The 15,510-nt window shown below is 45.6% G+C and overlaps 1 protein-coding gene across 37 annotated transcripts in view; it reads left to right on the top strand.

Annotated features, from left to right (window-relative positions):
• PPFIA1 (PTPRF interacting protein alpha 1) overlaps window positions 1–15,510 on the top strand; it is a 115,316-nt gene that overhangs the window by 37,566 nt on the left and 62,240 nt on the right. For all 37 annotated transcript variants that reach the window (XM_063670719.1, XM_063670726.1, XM_063670734.1 and 34 more), the window contains exons 3-6: window positions 13,507–13,608; window positions 13,952–14,116; window positions 14,624–14,698; window positions 15,392–15,493. In XM_063670719.1, the coding sequence (XP_063526789.1) occupies window positions 13,507–13,608; window positions 13,952–14,116; window positions 14,624–14,698; window positions 15,392–15,493 (444 nt within the window). The remainder of the gene's footprint in view (window positions 1–13,506; window positions 13,609–13,951; window positions 14,117–14,623; window positions 14,699–15,391; window positions 15,494–15,510) is intronic.

Raw genomic sequence — 15,510 nt, 5'->3', positions numbered from 1 at the left:
GAAGACAGGACCAGGTCTGAGGGCCAAGTGCCGTTAGCCGTCCATCCACAGGCCAAGGACCCAGTATCAGGAGAGCAGAGAGGCTGAGGACACACTGGTTCTTAGGAGCGCTCAAGGTTGTTCACTCTTGGGAGCAGTTTGTGAGCAGTGAAGGCAGGAAGGCAGGCCGTGAGCACCCAGGAAGCGAAGACAGAGAATGCAGACATTCTTGGAGGATTTTTGTGAGCAAAGATAAAGGCTTCAGGAGGCCGAGGTGGGCGGATCACCTGAGGTTGGGAGTTCGAGACCAGCCTGACCAACATGGAAAAACCCCATCTCTACTAAAAATAAAAAATTAGCCAGGCATGGTGGTGCGTGCCTGTAATCCCAGGTACTCCGGAGGCTGAGGCAGGAGAATCGCTGAACCTGGAAGGCGGAGGTTGCGGTGAGCCGAGATTGAGCCATTGCACCCCAGCCTGGACAGCAAGAGTGAAACTCCATCTCAAAAAAAAAAAAAAGATAAAGGCAGGTGCAGGGCAGGCTAGAAATCCAGAAAGTTGTCCATAGACTGACAGTGATGAGGGCGTGTGTGATCATTTTCCACTTCATGCGTCAGAATGCACACAGCTGCTTTCTTCAAACTGTTAACAGTACTGCTAAGAACTGAATTAACAGTTGAGGTATTAAGTAACTTCATTTTAGCCACGTGGCAAAAATCAACCAATCCATCATAGGCCAAGGATTTGCATTTGAGGAGCAGACAGAGAGAAGATGTTAATGTGGAAGGGGCTGCGGGACACCTGTTGAGCTGCTCTCCTGGGTTAGAGGGCTGGTGGCGATACTGTCTTTCAGTTGAATGGCACTTTTGATGATTTTCTCATTTGATTGTTACAGTTGTGGACCATGGGTAGAATGTAGCTATCTTTGCACACATTTTGTAGATACATAAACCAAGAGGAATAATAACTTTAGTGACATGTTTGAGGTTGGAATGATCAGTTCGTTTCAAACATGGAAGGACAGTGAGTCAGCTTTTTGTTTTGTTTTGTTTTGTTTTGGTTTGAGGCAGGGTTCACCTTGTTACCCAGGCTAGAATAGAGTGGTGTAGACACAGCTCACTGCAGCTTCAACCTCCTGGACTCAAGCAGTCCTCACACCTCAGCCTCCTGAGCAGCAGGGACTACAGGCATGCACCACCAAGCCTGGCTATTTTCTGTATTTCTTTTTTAGAGATGGGGTATCACCATGTTGCCCAGGTTGCTCGAACTCCTGGGCTCAAGTGATCCTGCCTGCCTCAGCTTCTCAAAGTGCAGGGATTACTAGCGTGAGCCACCACTACTAGCCGTGAATTAGCATTTTGGTTTTTGTTTGTTTGTTTTTGTTTTGAGACAGGGTCTTGTACTGTTGCCCAGGCTGGAGTGCAGTAGTGTGATCATGGCTCACTGCAGCCTCGACTTCCTGGGCGCAAGTGAGCCTCCCACATCAGCCCCCAAAGTAGCTGGGACTACAGGTGCACACCACCACACCCGGATCATTTTTGTATTTTTGGTAGGGACCGGGTTTCACCATGTTGCTTGGGTTGGTCTCAAACTCCTGGCCTTAAATGATCCTCCCACCTAAGCCTCCCAAAGTGCTGGGATTACAGGCATGAGCCACTATGCCTGGCTAGCAAATTAGCATTTAAAAAATATATACTTCCCGGTTCCCCCTACAGGAGTGTTGATTCAGCAGGGTGAGGCCCAGGAGTCTGCATTTGAATCGGCTCCACAGGTGGTTACTGTGCAGCCAGTCTGTACTGCCCGTCATGCCCGTGCCGCCTTAACATCGTGGAGTCTGCGTGTTTTGCTAACTCGAGAGCCCAGGTGTGCAGTGCATTATTTTTCCTGATAGGCAGCATTCTGGTTTTGTGAATGGGTGTGCCTTTGGTCCCATTGCCATCATCTGGGCTGCAGACATTGACTAAGTTCCTCCTGGGTGCCCAGCACTTTGTCACAGGTCCGGGCTTCTGCTTTTCAGAGTAGAGTGGGGAAGACAGCTGGACATGCAGCTGGGAAGTGAGGAATGCCGGGGCTGGGGGCGGGTATGACCACCTAGCAAGGGGACCTGTCCATGTCCACGTGGGAAGCAGAGGAGGCCTCTGCAGGAAATGGCCTCAAGCTGTGAACATCAGGTAAGTGGGAGCTGGTCAGGGAAAGGTGGCAGATTCAGAGATCAGAGGGAACAACCGTGGTGTGGAGGGCCAGCAGAGGAACAGACGGCATGTTGAGGGAGCTGTAGATTGCTTTGTGACTGATGTGCTGTGAGGCATGAGCTGAGGAGGGAGAAGTCAGAATGGGCGGAGCTGACTTCTAGAGCTGCCACTCTGACCTCTCTTCTGTGTGCTCATGGTATCACCTGATAGAGTATCAAGGACTGGATGAGACTATCCATGTTAAGTGCTTAGAACAATGTCTGGCAGATAGTGCAACAGAAGTGTGTGTTATGACTTCTCATTTGGGTTAGAAGTTATTAGGGGGGCTTTGGGCTTGACCTTAAGGGTAATGGGAAGTTACTGAAGGGTTTTAAGCAGGAAAGTCAGTCTGATTTGTTTCGGAAAACATAGAGAATGGATCTGAGCGGAGAAAGATTGAAGGCAGGGATGAGTTAGGCAGCTTTTTTAGTAGACCAAGGAGACACAGTGGCCTGGATAAAGGAAGCTGGGGCGAGGAGGTAGAGGAGTGGGCAGTTCTAGAAGATATGTGTGCGAGGGCGAATTAGGGGTCCTCAGCAAGTGGTTACTGTGGAGGAGGAGGCGATGTGATGTCTCGGTGTCTGACTTGGACAACTGGATGCTGATGTCCACTGAGTGAGGGCTTGTGAGGAGTTGGGAACTTGGGCAGGAAGAAGATGATGAGCTCAGTGTGGAGAAAGGTTTTTGAACCTCCAGGATATCTTGCCTGTAATCCCAGCACTTTGGGAGGTGGAGGCAGGAGGATCACTTGAGCCCAGGAGTTTGAGGCCAGCCTGGACAACATGACAAACCCCCGTCTCTCCAGAAAATTAGCTGGGCATGGTGGCACGTGCCTGTGGTCCCAGATACTTGGGAGACTGAGGCAGGAGACTCACCTGAGCCTAGGAAGTCGAGGTTTCAGTGAGCCACGATTGGCCCACTGCACTCCAGCCTGAGTGAGAGATTGAGGTCGTGTCTCAAATAGAAATTTTAAAAAGGGCGGTTGGGCATTTGCCTAGGGTAGGTGATTGAAGCCATGGACACCGGCCGGATCAGGCAGGCACACTGCATAGGGTGAGCAGCAGACTGGAAATGTGGAACCCCAGGAGCACCAGCATTCTGTGAATAGAGAGAGGAAACAGGGTGAGGTGAAGAGTTGGGGGTGAACAGTCAGAGGCTACCCAGTAGGTGAGGGCTGGAGCTGGCCTTTGGGTTTAGCAGAGGAGAGGTGGTGAGTGCAATGGAAGCAGCAGGCTCTGGAGACAATTGCAGTGGTGAGTAAGGGGGCAGGAAACAGGACTGAAGACCGAGGGACGACGCAGGCTGGGGAAATGTTTCTGAACAAGTTATGTGTCCGTGTGGACACCATGTATTCTGGTCATGTCCTTGGGTTTAGCATTGTTTAGAAAGACAAAAAGAGAAAGGAGGACTGATCTTTTTTGTTTTTAATACTAAGCAATACAGACTTAAAAATTAAAACAAAAAAAATAAATTGTCTTACTTCAACTGTCATTCCCAACTATAGTGGGTAACCAGCATCAGCAGCTTGGTGTGTATCTTTCTATATTTTATCTTATATATACTTGAAAAATACATAAAAGCGTGTGTTTGCTTTTAACCAAATAGGATCATATGGAAATGCGGTTCTGTACTATGTTTTTTTAACTCAGTATTTATTTGGTCACTAAATACTAGGTATGGGCATACATTTTTTCAGCATGTATTTCTTAAAGAGAAACTGACAGGGAAAATAAATAAGATGTTGTACTAGTCCGTTCTCATACTGCTATGAAGAAATACCAAGACTGGGTAATTCATCAAGGAAAGGTTTAATTGACTCACAGTTCCGCATGGCTGGGGAGGCCTCAGGAAAGTTACAGTCACAGGGGAAGGCAAAGGAGAAGCAGGTACCTTTTTCACTGGGCGGCAGGACGGAGTGCATGCAAGCAGGGGAAATGCCAGACGCTTATAAAATCATCAGATCTCGTGAGACTCACTCACTATCACGAGAACAGCATGGGGGAACTGCCCTCATGATCCAGTTACCTCCACCTGGTCCTGCCCTCGACACATGGGAATTAGGGGATTATAATTCGAGATTTTGGGTGGCTTCACAGCCATATCAGATATATTGGAAGTTTAAAAATGTTTATGTAATCTGTTATACGCAAATAGTGTCCAGTGATTGAAAAGCCAGTGCTACTTCAGTCACAGTGGCTTTGAACATGTTTAGAATTCAGTGAGATGATGAGACCAAATTTTTATAAAATATATAAAAATATGAAGTTTGTGGTCTTTTCTAGTGTCCTCCTGTCCCCCTTTTATCATTAGGAGTGGTCCACCCTTCCATCTATCTACGGACTGATGGGCAGATAGATATAGATGTTTATTAGCATACTTTTAATCGTGGCACCAGGGTTTCAAAACATGATTTGCTCATTCATTTTAATATATAAACTTCCAATTTTCTTTATTTCAAATTTGACATGCTTTTAAACCTAGACTGAGGCAAGTAGCTTCTACTGCCTGAAGATCACAGTGTGAGCTCTGCATGCTGGTTTCTCAGGTCCTTGTGTCCATTTATTAGACCTCTTTTTGACTGAGAAGACACAGACTTTGCCTCCTGTGAAGTTCTTTTTTTCTGGTTTTTGTTTTTTTTTTTTTTTGTGGTAAAATACATGTAAGGTAAAAATACCATCTTAACCATTTTTAAGCACCCAGTTCACGGCATTAAGTATATTCACATTGTTGTGCAACCATTACCACCACGCATTTCCAGAACTTCCTCATCTTCCCAAACCGAAACTCCATCCCCATTAAACACCAACTCCCTGTCTCACCCTCCCGACCCAGCGTTGTCCAGACACCTACCATTCTATTTTCTGTCTCTATGAGTTTGACTGCTCTAGAGACCTCATATAAGTGGAATCCTACAGTGTTCTGTCTTTTCGTGACTGGCTTATTTCACTCAGCCCAACATCCTCAGGGTTCACCCATATTGGATTATGTGTCAGAATTTCCTTCCTTTTTTTTAAATTTTTTTTTCTTTGAGACAAAGTTTCGCTCTCATTGCCCAGGCTGGAGTGCAGTGGCGCAGTCTTGGCTCACTGCAGCCTCTGCCTCCCAGGTTCAAGTGATTCTCATGCCTCAGGCCTCCCAAATAGCTGGGATTACAGGCATGCACCACCACGCCTGGCTAATTTTTGTATTTTTAGTAGAGACAAGGTTTTGCCATTTTGGACAGGCTGGTCTTGAACTCCTTGCCTCAAGTAATCTGCCTGCCTTGGCCTCCCAATGTGCTGGGATTACAGGCGTGAGCCACTGTGCCACCGTGCCCTACCAATTTCCCTTCCTTTTTATGGCTGAATAATATTCCACTGAGTGAAGTTTTATTTCATTTTCAGCAAAAGATTAGTGAAATATTGAAAAGTAGTTAAAAAGCAAAACAGAGCTATTGAAGGAGATTATAGAGAATAAGAGATGTGGAATTGTAACATGTTATGGCCAAGTAAAGAAAACGGGAAGAGGAAAGGGTAAGGGGCGGGGCCCAGGCACCCACGTGAGGTTGGGGACCATGAGGCTCTGCTGCCCCTTTCCCACTGGCGATGGGGCTACTTCAAGCCATCGGAATGACGGGAAGAGAAAAGATGGATCACTTTTGGCAACAAATGTCGCATCTGATCTTAACTTGAAATTGACCTGATTGTGGCTTTTGAGTAATAATGTCTGGTCTATATAATATGAACCTGTTAGCCAGATCTAAACCTTTCATTCAGAAATGATAAACATCAGCATTATCAGGCATTATGTGAAACCAAGTTGTTTAACTGATTTTAGTGTTACTTTCTGTCTTCTCAATCCCAGATAATGTCAAATAGAAATACATATTTGCATTCTTCAGATTTATATTTTAAATGAAAATATTCCAGTAATTATTGCATCTATTCTGTTTCAGAAAATACTTGACACTTTAATTGTTAAATAGAATGTCACTTTAAACTAGTGGTATATTTGACTTACAGTATTTTTAAACTTAACATTTTTTTTTTCCTAAATAGGAAAAAATGTACACTGACAATTAGATTCCTGTGATGTAATAAGGTAGATCATTTATTGCACACATTTGGGATTCCTACCATTTTTTTCCTGCAATAATAATGCAAATAGTACATACAGGAACATGCTTTTGGGATCTTAAACTTTGGAATTTCCCGTCTAATGTTTACCTAAACTCCTAAGTTTAAATTTGCTTTGATATATTTTCAGTTATTGGATTCTTCTGAGCAGAGAGAAAGGTTTTTTTCTTTGAGTGGAGTAATCATGAACGTCTATAAATTTGTTTTCTACTGTAGCCACAGCAGTATACCATAGAATAGTTTTGGTAGTTGAATATATCAGGAATACTTACATTTAACCAAAATAATAGGAATTCCCTGTATTCTCTTTGGTTTTAGAGGCAAATCTAAAATCTGGAAGTTGAAATGAGGATAGTTTGGGTCTCTTAGGAAAACCTTAGGGAAACTATATGAAACAGAAAAAGGCTTGCTGCTGGTACTGGAAGAGTGACAGCGTGCTGGGGGGTTTGTGCGTGAGTGAAGGTGGGGCCAGGTGGGAGCCTTCCTGTTTCTGGATGGATGGTCTGTGCAGTAGTAACTCAGGCTGCGTGGTTCTTGCATCATCCGAGTTGTGAAGTGCTCTTCCTCCACTTCCAGGTCCTCCTTGTTATGAGGACTTAGGCTTTGACTAGGGCTTTCATTTAAAGGTGACAAAATTTTTTCATAATAGACTTTTAAAATAAAACACCGATATTCCACCTTCCTGGGACTGACAGTCCTAGGACGCTGCCACCTTGTCAGGATCCTGCATCTCCCCTTCTGGTCCATTATTACCCTCCCAGCCCTGCCAGCCTTTCAGCTCCCTTGCCTCTTCCACTTCATTGCGCTTACCTGGCAGAAACCACCCCATTCAGTCCATTCTCCATGCCCATTCACCTCCACTGACCCACAGAGGCCCTAAGTGCCGCCAGCATCTCTGTTAGTGCATCCCGCCCTCTTTCTTCTGTGCGGCATGCTGTCTACCCATCCTCTCTTCTAGATGCCATTTCATACCTTCTCCCCTCCTGTCTTCCCCAAATGTAAATGCAGAATGATGACATTGTGTTTGTTTTTTCTCTGTGAAATTGGAAGAAATCAGAAAAGAAGTTCCACCAACTCCCACCACACCTCTGGATCTGCACCCCATGTAGTCTGCCCTCTTTCCCTTTACTGCGGGTGATCTGTGTGCCCCAGAAAAGGTCAGCCTCTCCTCTTAGTCACTTGACTTACCTGCTTTCAGCTGGACATCAGTTCCCACCTCCGCCCTGGATTCTTGCCGTCACTATGCAAATGTCTGTCTCATCCTGCAAAGGTCTTTCTTGACCTCATATCTTCTCCAGCCACTGCACTGTTTTTCTTCCCCTTTACTGCAGAGTTCCTTGGAAGAATTTTCTGTACTCCCTGCTTTACTTCCACTCTTCCCATTCTCTTTGAACTCAGTCCAGTGATGGTTTTGACCCGCCGCTGCAGCATGCTGCAGATGTCACAGTCACCATCGATCTCCATTCCAGCAAGTCCGACCAGCGAGCATCAGTCAGCTCATTGGACCCACCAGCATCCGTGAATACAGTTGATCATCCTCCTGGAAATAAGGATCTTCAAAGATCTTGAAGGGTTTCCTGGTTTTCCTCCTCCCTGATTGCTCTTAGCCTCTTTTGCTGATGCCCCTCAGTGAGACTGTTGGGGGCTTGATCCCCATCTCTTCTCACCCTCCACCCAGGGCCTCACGGACTTGCATGGAACAAAATGATTATCCCCATTTGCAGTCTCTGCAACACACCCAAGAACTCCAGACTGTGAATTGCACTGGACTGTCTAATAACCATTTCAAATTTAGCACGTCCAAACCCAAACTTTTACACCTTCTTTTCAAAACGTACTCTTCCCGTAGTCACTCCCTTCTCAGGAACCAATGACTCCATCCTTCACTTGCTCCTACCAGAATCCTTGGAGGCATCCTTGGGCCTTTCTCTCTCTGTGATCTTTGACCCATCAGGAGCTCCTGCTGGCTCTGCAGTGAACAGGTCCAGAGTCCCTGCTTCTCACCACCTGCGGTGAGCCCACCCTGGTCTACTGTATAATTGCAGTCATTGCTTACCCATCTCTGCACTTCTGGCCTCACCTTCTCACAGGCTGTTCTGAACACAGCATCCAGGGGAATCCTTTGAAAACTGGTGAAGGGCACAGCTCATGAGAATTCTTACTTAGGCTGTTTGTTTTCTCTAATACTGATCTTAGTTCAGACCCTCATTAATCCCTAGGATTATTGCAGTGAACTCACAGCTGATTTCCCAGTCTTAATCTCCTCTAGCCCAGGGGTAGCAATGCTTCCAGCGACCTTTCATTGCTCCAACAAACCCATTTTGAGCACATCCCTTATGCTGATGACTGACTGAGACTTTACCAGTTTTGCCCCATTTTCTGTTCAGGGTCCTCAAAGCCTGTAGATAAGGCAATTTCTATAGTCTTCAACATTAAATCCAGGTTTCATGCTGTGTGCTGTTGTTCTCTGAAGGGCTGCCCACTTCTGACCTCACCTGCTTCCTCCATACACGCTGCCCATGCCCCAGCCCTGCTGAAGCCCTCGCTTATCAGATACCTTATGCTTTTGTGAAAGAGGCTCTCACTGGCTATACAGCATATTCAGAATTCAGCTCAGTTCAAGTGCTGTGTCCTTCAGCAAACCTTCTGAGAAGCACTCCCACTTCCCATCATGGATGGCTTCAACTCAGCTCCTGCAGTATCCTGGGCACCTCTCACCCAGAGCACGTAGTGCTCTGAGGTTCCTGCCAGCTCATCTGTCTGTTCTTTAGAGCATCCTGAGGAGTGGGCGGGCCTTGCTTCTGTGTTGCCGCAGCGGCCAGCATAGACGAGATACGCACTATTTCTTGAAAGAACTGTAACGTCCGATCAAGGTAGAAGCACTCACTTGTGCTTTGATGCATCTCCCCTCCAAACACAGTAGTAAAAAGGTACAATTTAAGTAGAGAAACAAACCAAAAAGCATAGCCAGCCCCCCAAGCAAGAGAAATACCCTTCAGTACACAAACAGACTAGAAACCTAGCATGGTAAGCCTGAATTGACTGGATTTCACTGGCCACTGAGCTGCAAGCTCCAAGCAGACAGTGTCAGTAGGAAACTGGGTTCTTACAGGGGTAAGGGTAACAGGGACTAAAGTGTTCAGTGGAATTAGAACTAGATGTAGCTACTTTTTTTTTTTTTTTTTTTTTTTGAGACAGGGTCTCGTCACCTGGGCTGGAGTGCAGTGGTGCGATCACGGCTCACTGCAGCCTCAACCTGCTGGGCTCAAGCAGTCCTCCTGTCTCAACTTCCTGAGTAGCCAAGTCTATGCTACTGGGTCTGTGCATGGTGTGTGCCACCATGCCCGGCTAATTTTTTATGTTTTGTAGAGATGGGGTCTCACTATGTTGCCCAAACTGGTCTTGAACTCCTGGGCTCAAGCAGTCCTCCAACCTTGGCCTCCCAAAGTGCTGGGATTACAGGCAAGAGCCACCATGCCTGGCCTTAGATAGTTTTTGAAGCTGGAGTTAGATAAGGTTTCCCCATCTAAGGCAATACTCTGCTATACAGATTGGGGCTCTACTGGCAGTTGTGGTCCTAGGGAGGCGGAACGCAAGGCCTGGGATAAGCCATTGCTATTCCATGGTTCTCTGCCAGGGTCTGTGCTGTTGCTGATGCAGTCACGCAACAGAATCCTGCACCACCATGGAAAACCTAGTTCTGGACGGAGGCCTTGGAAGGCTCAGAGGGCAGCAACCATAGAACACTAGTGCCACGGGCTGAATACTTTTGTGTCCCCCGCTCTGCCAGAGTCATATGCTCAAATCCCACTCCCTGGTTTCACTGTATTAGAAGGTAGAGAGCCCTTAGGAGGGGATTAGGTCATGAGGGTGGACTCCTTGTGAATGGAATAATGTGCTTAGAAGAGACCCCATAGAGATCCCTGGTCCCTTCCATCATGTGAGGACATAGAAGCTGGCAGTTGGGCCCTCACCAGACACTGAATCTGCTGATGCCTTGCTTCTGAACTTCCAGCCTCGAGAACTGTGAAAAATGAATTTCTATTGTTTATAAGCCACTCAGGTAATGGGAGTTTGTGATAGCAGCCTGAATGGACTGAGCCACTAGACAGGGAGGAGAGCACCAGCAGCAGAAAACCTTCTGTCACGATGAGCCCGAGACCCAACATCAAACCTTCTGTCACGATGAGCCCGAGACCCCAATTCCTCTATGCTCGAAGACCTCTAATACACATCCTCACAGAGTTGATGCCTTACAGAGCTGTGCATTTACTACATCGGAAACTTAAGGACAGTCTGGCAAAAACTGTCAAAATAAGTATGTTTAAGATGCTTAAAAAGATAAATTAGCATCCATGAAAACAAACAAATTTTCCAAAAGGAAACAAGAGCAAGAAGACGTGACCCAAAAAAGAGAAAAAAAAAAGGAAGAAGAACTTGAAATCTAGTAAATGAAAAAGATATTAGCCAGGATGATAGACTCTGGACTGGACATAGTCAAAGACAAAATTAGTGGATTGGCAGTTACTTCACAAAATTGACCCAGATGACAGGGACAAGGTGGAGGGGCACAATGATAAAGTTAAAAGTCAAGGTCCTGAATTCAGGCAAGCCTGGAGCCGACTCTGTACTTTGACTTGACAGTTATGTGCCATATTATGGTTATTTATTAATTATTATTTTTTGAGATGGAGTTTCACTCTTGTTGCCCAGGCTGGAGTGCAATGGTGCGATCTCGGCCCACCGGAACCTCTGCCTCCTGGGTTCAAGCGATTCTCCTGTCTCAGCATCCTGAGTAGCTGGGATTACAGGCATGCACCACCATGTCCAGCTAATTTTGTATTTTTAGTAGAGACGGGCTTTCTCCATGTTGGTCAGGCTGGTCTGGAACTCCCGACCTCAGGTGATCCGCCTGCCTCGGCCTCCCAAAGCGTTGGGATTACAGGCGTGAGCCACTGCGCCCAGCCTAATAATGGCTTTTTAACTGAAGCTAGTTTGAGTCTGTTTGCTTTTTGCCTGCAAGAGAAATAATCTTTTCTCATATACGAACCCCTTCTTAAGATGACAGTGTTTCGTTAAAGTTAGGCATTAGATGATCTGACGTCAGCTAGAGTTAATTATCAGAGAAGATGTAAATCAGGGTATTTGATATGATTAATATTGGCACATAAAAAAGAAATCTCTGAAACTTAGGAAGGAAAACAAACTTGATGGGAGGACATGGACAGAAGACCGGTCTACTCGGCGGCCTGTCCCCACCCTCCTCCCGCACTCCGCCCAGCCCAGGAGCCCGCTTCTGAATGCTGCGTTCGATCTCTGAAGAGGTTTCAGCACTTACAGATCCTTACAAGGTTTTAAGCCACATTTGGGTGATCTTCATTAGTACTGTTGACACTTCTTTGTGTTTGCAAATATGCACTGAAATACTGAATTGAAGAGCTGTTCATGTTCTTTAGCTAATTTTATGGTCTCAGGAGCAGCCTTGTCACCGAAACTCACTGTTTAATATGTTTATAATATCTATATATATTTAATTACAATAAAATATACTAACATAAAACTTGCCAGCTTAAGCAGTTCAGTGAATGCTAGATTCATGTAGTGAAATGTGCCCCACCCCCCCCCGTGTTCAGCCTCTGCTGCTACTCCCCAGCCAGGCGCAGCTTTGGGTGTGTCCACAGTCACCCTGCTGCTCTCTTCCACTCTCTCCGACCACACTCAGTTCTGAGGCCCACATATGTTTCTGTTGTCTTCAGCAGCGCCCTGGGATAATTAGAAACCAATTCAGTGAAATTGTGGCTAATTCTAAGAAACAGTTTCTGAAGTCATTTTAGGAGATTTGTTCCCACTCTGGAGGGCTCCTGCAGCAAGAATTCCCCAGCTCTCCCTGCAGACTGGCCAGCCGTAGTCCAGGCTGTGTCTCCATTAAACCCACACCTCCAGTTGCCTTCACTAGGACCTCCACTGCTCCTAGGTTTAAAGAGAGTGCCCTTAGGTTTAAACGTCACCAAACTCGTTTCTCCCTGAATGACGCCCCTGGTCTTATGGCGGCAGCCAGGGCCCTCTCAGCTTGTCACTCCAGCCCTGCAGCCACCATCTTACAGAGCCAGGGCACAGCTGATCAGGACCCCCAGTGTTCTCAGCCTGCCACACTCAAAGTTGAGCCTCCATTCCAGAGTGGAGGCTGGACAGAGAGGTAGGAAGGCCCCCCCGCCCATGACTCCACTAGCCAGGATGCAACATCAGCACCACGTAGCTGGGGTGGGATGGAGCTGGGAGAGAGGGCACTACATTATCAGCTGCAGCAATCTGGAACAGAGTCGCTGCCTCACTGACCTGGAAAGGGGAGGCAGGGAGCAGTCTTGGTTCAAATACAACAGGCTCTGGCCTTTCTTACGGAATTTTCAGTTGTTTGCTGTGAACCCTTAGAATGATCTCCAGAGTCTTCGATAGTTGTTTTCTTATAATGTTCACCTGTTTTCCTTGGGAGCAAGCAGGTCAGTGGAGCTTCTTGTGCTGTCATGCTTAGAAGGTGATTACCCACAGTAGGGATTCTTGCAGAAGAAATATGACTTTAGAAGAGAGGCTGGGCATCGTGGCTCAAGCCTGTGGTCTCAGCTACTTGGGAGGCTGAGGCAGGAGGGTCACTTGAGCTCAGGAGGTCAAAGCTGCAGTGAGCCATGGTCACACCATTGCACTCTAGCCTGGGTGACACAGTGAGACCCTGTCTCAGAAAGAAAAAGGAAGAAAAGGAAGCTAAGACAGGGGTGGTGGCCTTCTAGGCCTTCTTTCCTCTCTCTCCAGCAACTCCAGATCACATGTCTGTGAGTCATTTAAAAATGTCTTCATTCAGTTCATGTCAGGATCCTGTTCAGGAAAATGTTTTGGACTTCTCTGGCTGCTGAGGAGGTGGACTTGGATTCCCCTTCTTTCCCTGCTGTCCTTGTGCCAGGGCCCGGGGATAGAGGGAAGTCAGATGGTCTGTCAGTGTTGTGATTTATTAGGGAATCTCTGTGGTCTTAGGCCAGTCCATTGATGCCCTCTTTCTCTGGAGGACCACAGAGATCCCTTCCCCATAACTTGTAATGAGGTTGCCTTTGTGTGAAGACTGTGGAGCCTTGATGAAAGGCTTTCTTTAGAGGGTCTTTCTTATTTATTTAATTTTGTTTTGTGATTTTCTAGGAGTTTGCGGCACTTACTAAAGAACTCAATGTATGCAGGGAACAGCTCCTTGAAAGGGAAGAAGAAATTGCTGAACTGAAAGCAGAAAGGAATAACACCAGGGTGAGTGTGACCTTTCTGTTCACCGCCTGCCCCTGGAGCCACTGGCAGGAGGAGGGGCACTGTCTCAAAAAGAAAGGACGACCCACTCTGTCCGGCCTGAAATACTTTTCATACCTTTTCCCACTGAGCAGACTGTGATTAGTCAGCAGGATCCCACATTAATGGCTTGAAATTTGTCATGAGACTTTATGATATTTTAATACAATTGAGAGGAATTTGTCTTTCTGCGGAATTGAAGGGACTTCATTTTAGTATGAGACTGTAAAGGAGTTATTTGCCCCAGATTCAATCATGAAATTAAAAATGTTCTTTAATGAGTCTTTATTTTGGCCTTTTATTTCAGCTGCTGTTAGAGCATTTGGAATGCCTTGTCTCCAGGCATGAGCGGTCTCTTAGGATGACCGTGGTGAAGAGACAAGCGCAGTCTCCAGCAGGCGTGTCCAGTGAAGTGGAAGTGCTGAAAGCACTGAAGTCCTTATTCGAACACCACAAAGCTCTGGATGAAAAGGTGCCATCAGCCACATAAGTCTTGGTTTGTGCACATGCCGTGTATTAGGCCAGCTTCACAAGTGTTGGTGTAACTTTTATTTTTTGAAGCTTCTTGAATTCTTGGAAATAACTTCTCTAAGAAGACAGGGTTTTCTATGTTTAAAAAGTACTAATTGGCATAAATGTCTTAAAATTACTAATGTATATTGATTTGCTGTTACAAATTGGGTAGTATTAGGTTGTTGCAGAAGTAATTGTGGGCTTTGCTGTTACTTTTCGTGGCAAAACCTGCAATTACTTTTGCAACAACCTGATATTTCGGGGGAAGATTTCTTTTTCTCAAACTTAATTTAGAGCCATTAACAAGTTTTCTTGACAGTAAGATCAATGACAGACATTAATGGTATTTTACTATGTTATATTACACTAATATATACATTAAGTGTATATATTACACTTAACTGTATATTAAGAATAAAATAAACAGTATACACACACACACAAACTCAACCCCTTTTATTTTCAGGTGAGAGAGCGATTACGAGTAGCACTTGAAAGATGTAGTTTGTTAGAAGAGGAATTAGGTGCCACACACAAAGAGGTAAGCTTGAGACTTCATCATGAGTTGAATTGGGGGGGGGGGGTTATTTTTATCCTTTAATTATTAAAAGAAGCATAAGGCCAGGCACGGTGGCTCACGCCTGTCATCCCAGCACTTTGGTAGACCAAGGTGGGTGGATCACCTGAGGTCAGGAGTTCTGAGACCAGCCTGACCAACATGGTGAAACCCCATTTCTACTAAAAATACAAAAATTAGCCGGGAGTGGTGGCATGTTCCTTTAGTCCCAGTTGCTCGGGAGGCTGAGACATGAGAATTGCTTGAGCCCAGGAGGTGGAGGTTGCGAGGAGCTGTTATTGCACCACTGCACTCCAGCCTGGGTGACAGAGCGAGACTCTGTCTCAAAAAAAAAAAAAAAAAAAAAGTAAAAGAAGTATAAGGACTGTAGTTGTACATATCACATGTTACTTATCTTCCCGATTGAGGACCAGCCTATCTGAGTCATTATAAGGACTAGAAAACGATGGTTACCTAAGGGCTCATATGGCCAGTGGATAATAAATTCCATCTTTAATGATCTGGTTATTTTCGGATTGGGTAGCATTGCCATATGCTTTCTCTTTTATACTATGTTAAGCAGTTTTTAGTTGTGTTTTTCCAAAAGGAGTTTTGCTATCTTTACTTATTTCTCTTATGTAAGGTATTTTACACTCATATTCAATTTTTTGGTTTCAGCTAATGATTCTTAAAGAACAGAATAATCAGAAAAAAACACTAACAGATGGAGTGCTGGACATAAACCATGAGCAAGAAAATACACCAAGCACGAATGGAAAGGCAAGTCTGTAGGCTTT

The sequence above is a fragment of the Pongo pygmaeus genome, chromosome 9 (assembly GCF_028885625.2).
Source record: "Pongo pygmaeus isolate AG05252 chromosome 9, NHGRI_mPonPyg2-v2.0_pri, whole genome shotgun sequence".
NCBI lineage: Eukaryota > Metazoa > Chordata > Mammalia > Primates > Hominidae > Pongo > Pongo pygmaeus.
The sequence above is the reverse complement of the archived record's forward strand: the minus strand, read 5'-3'. Positions and strand labels throughout refer to the sequence as shown.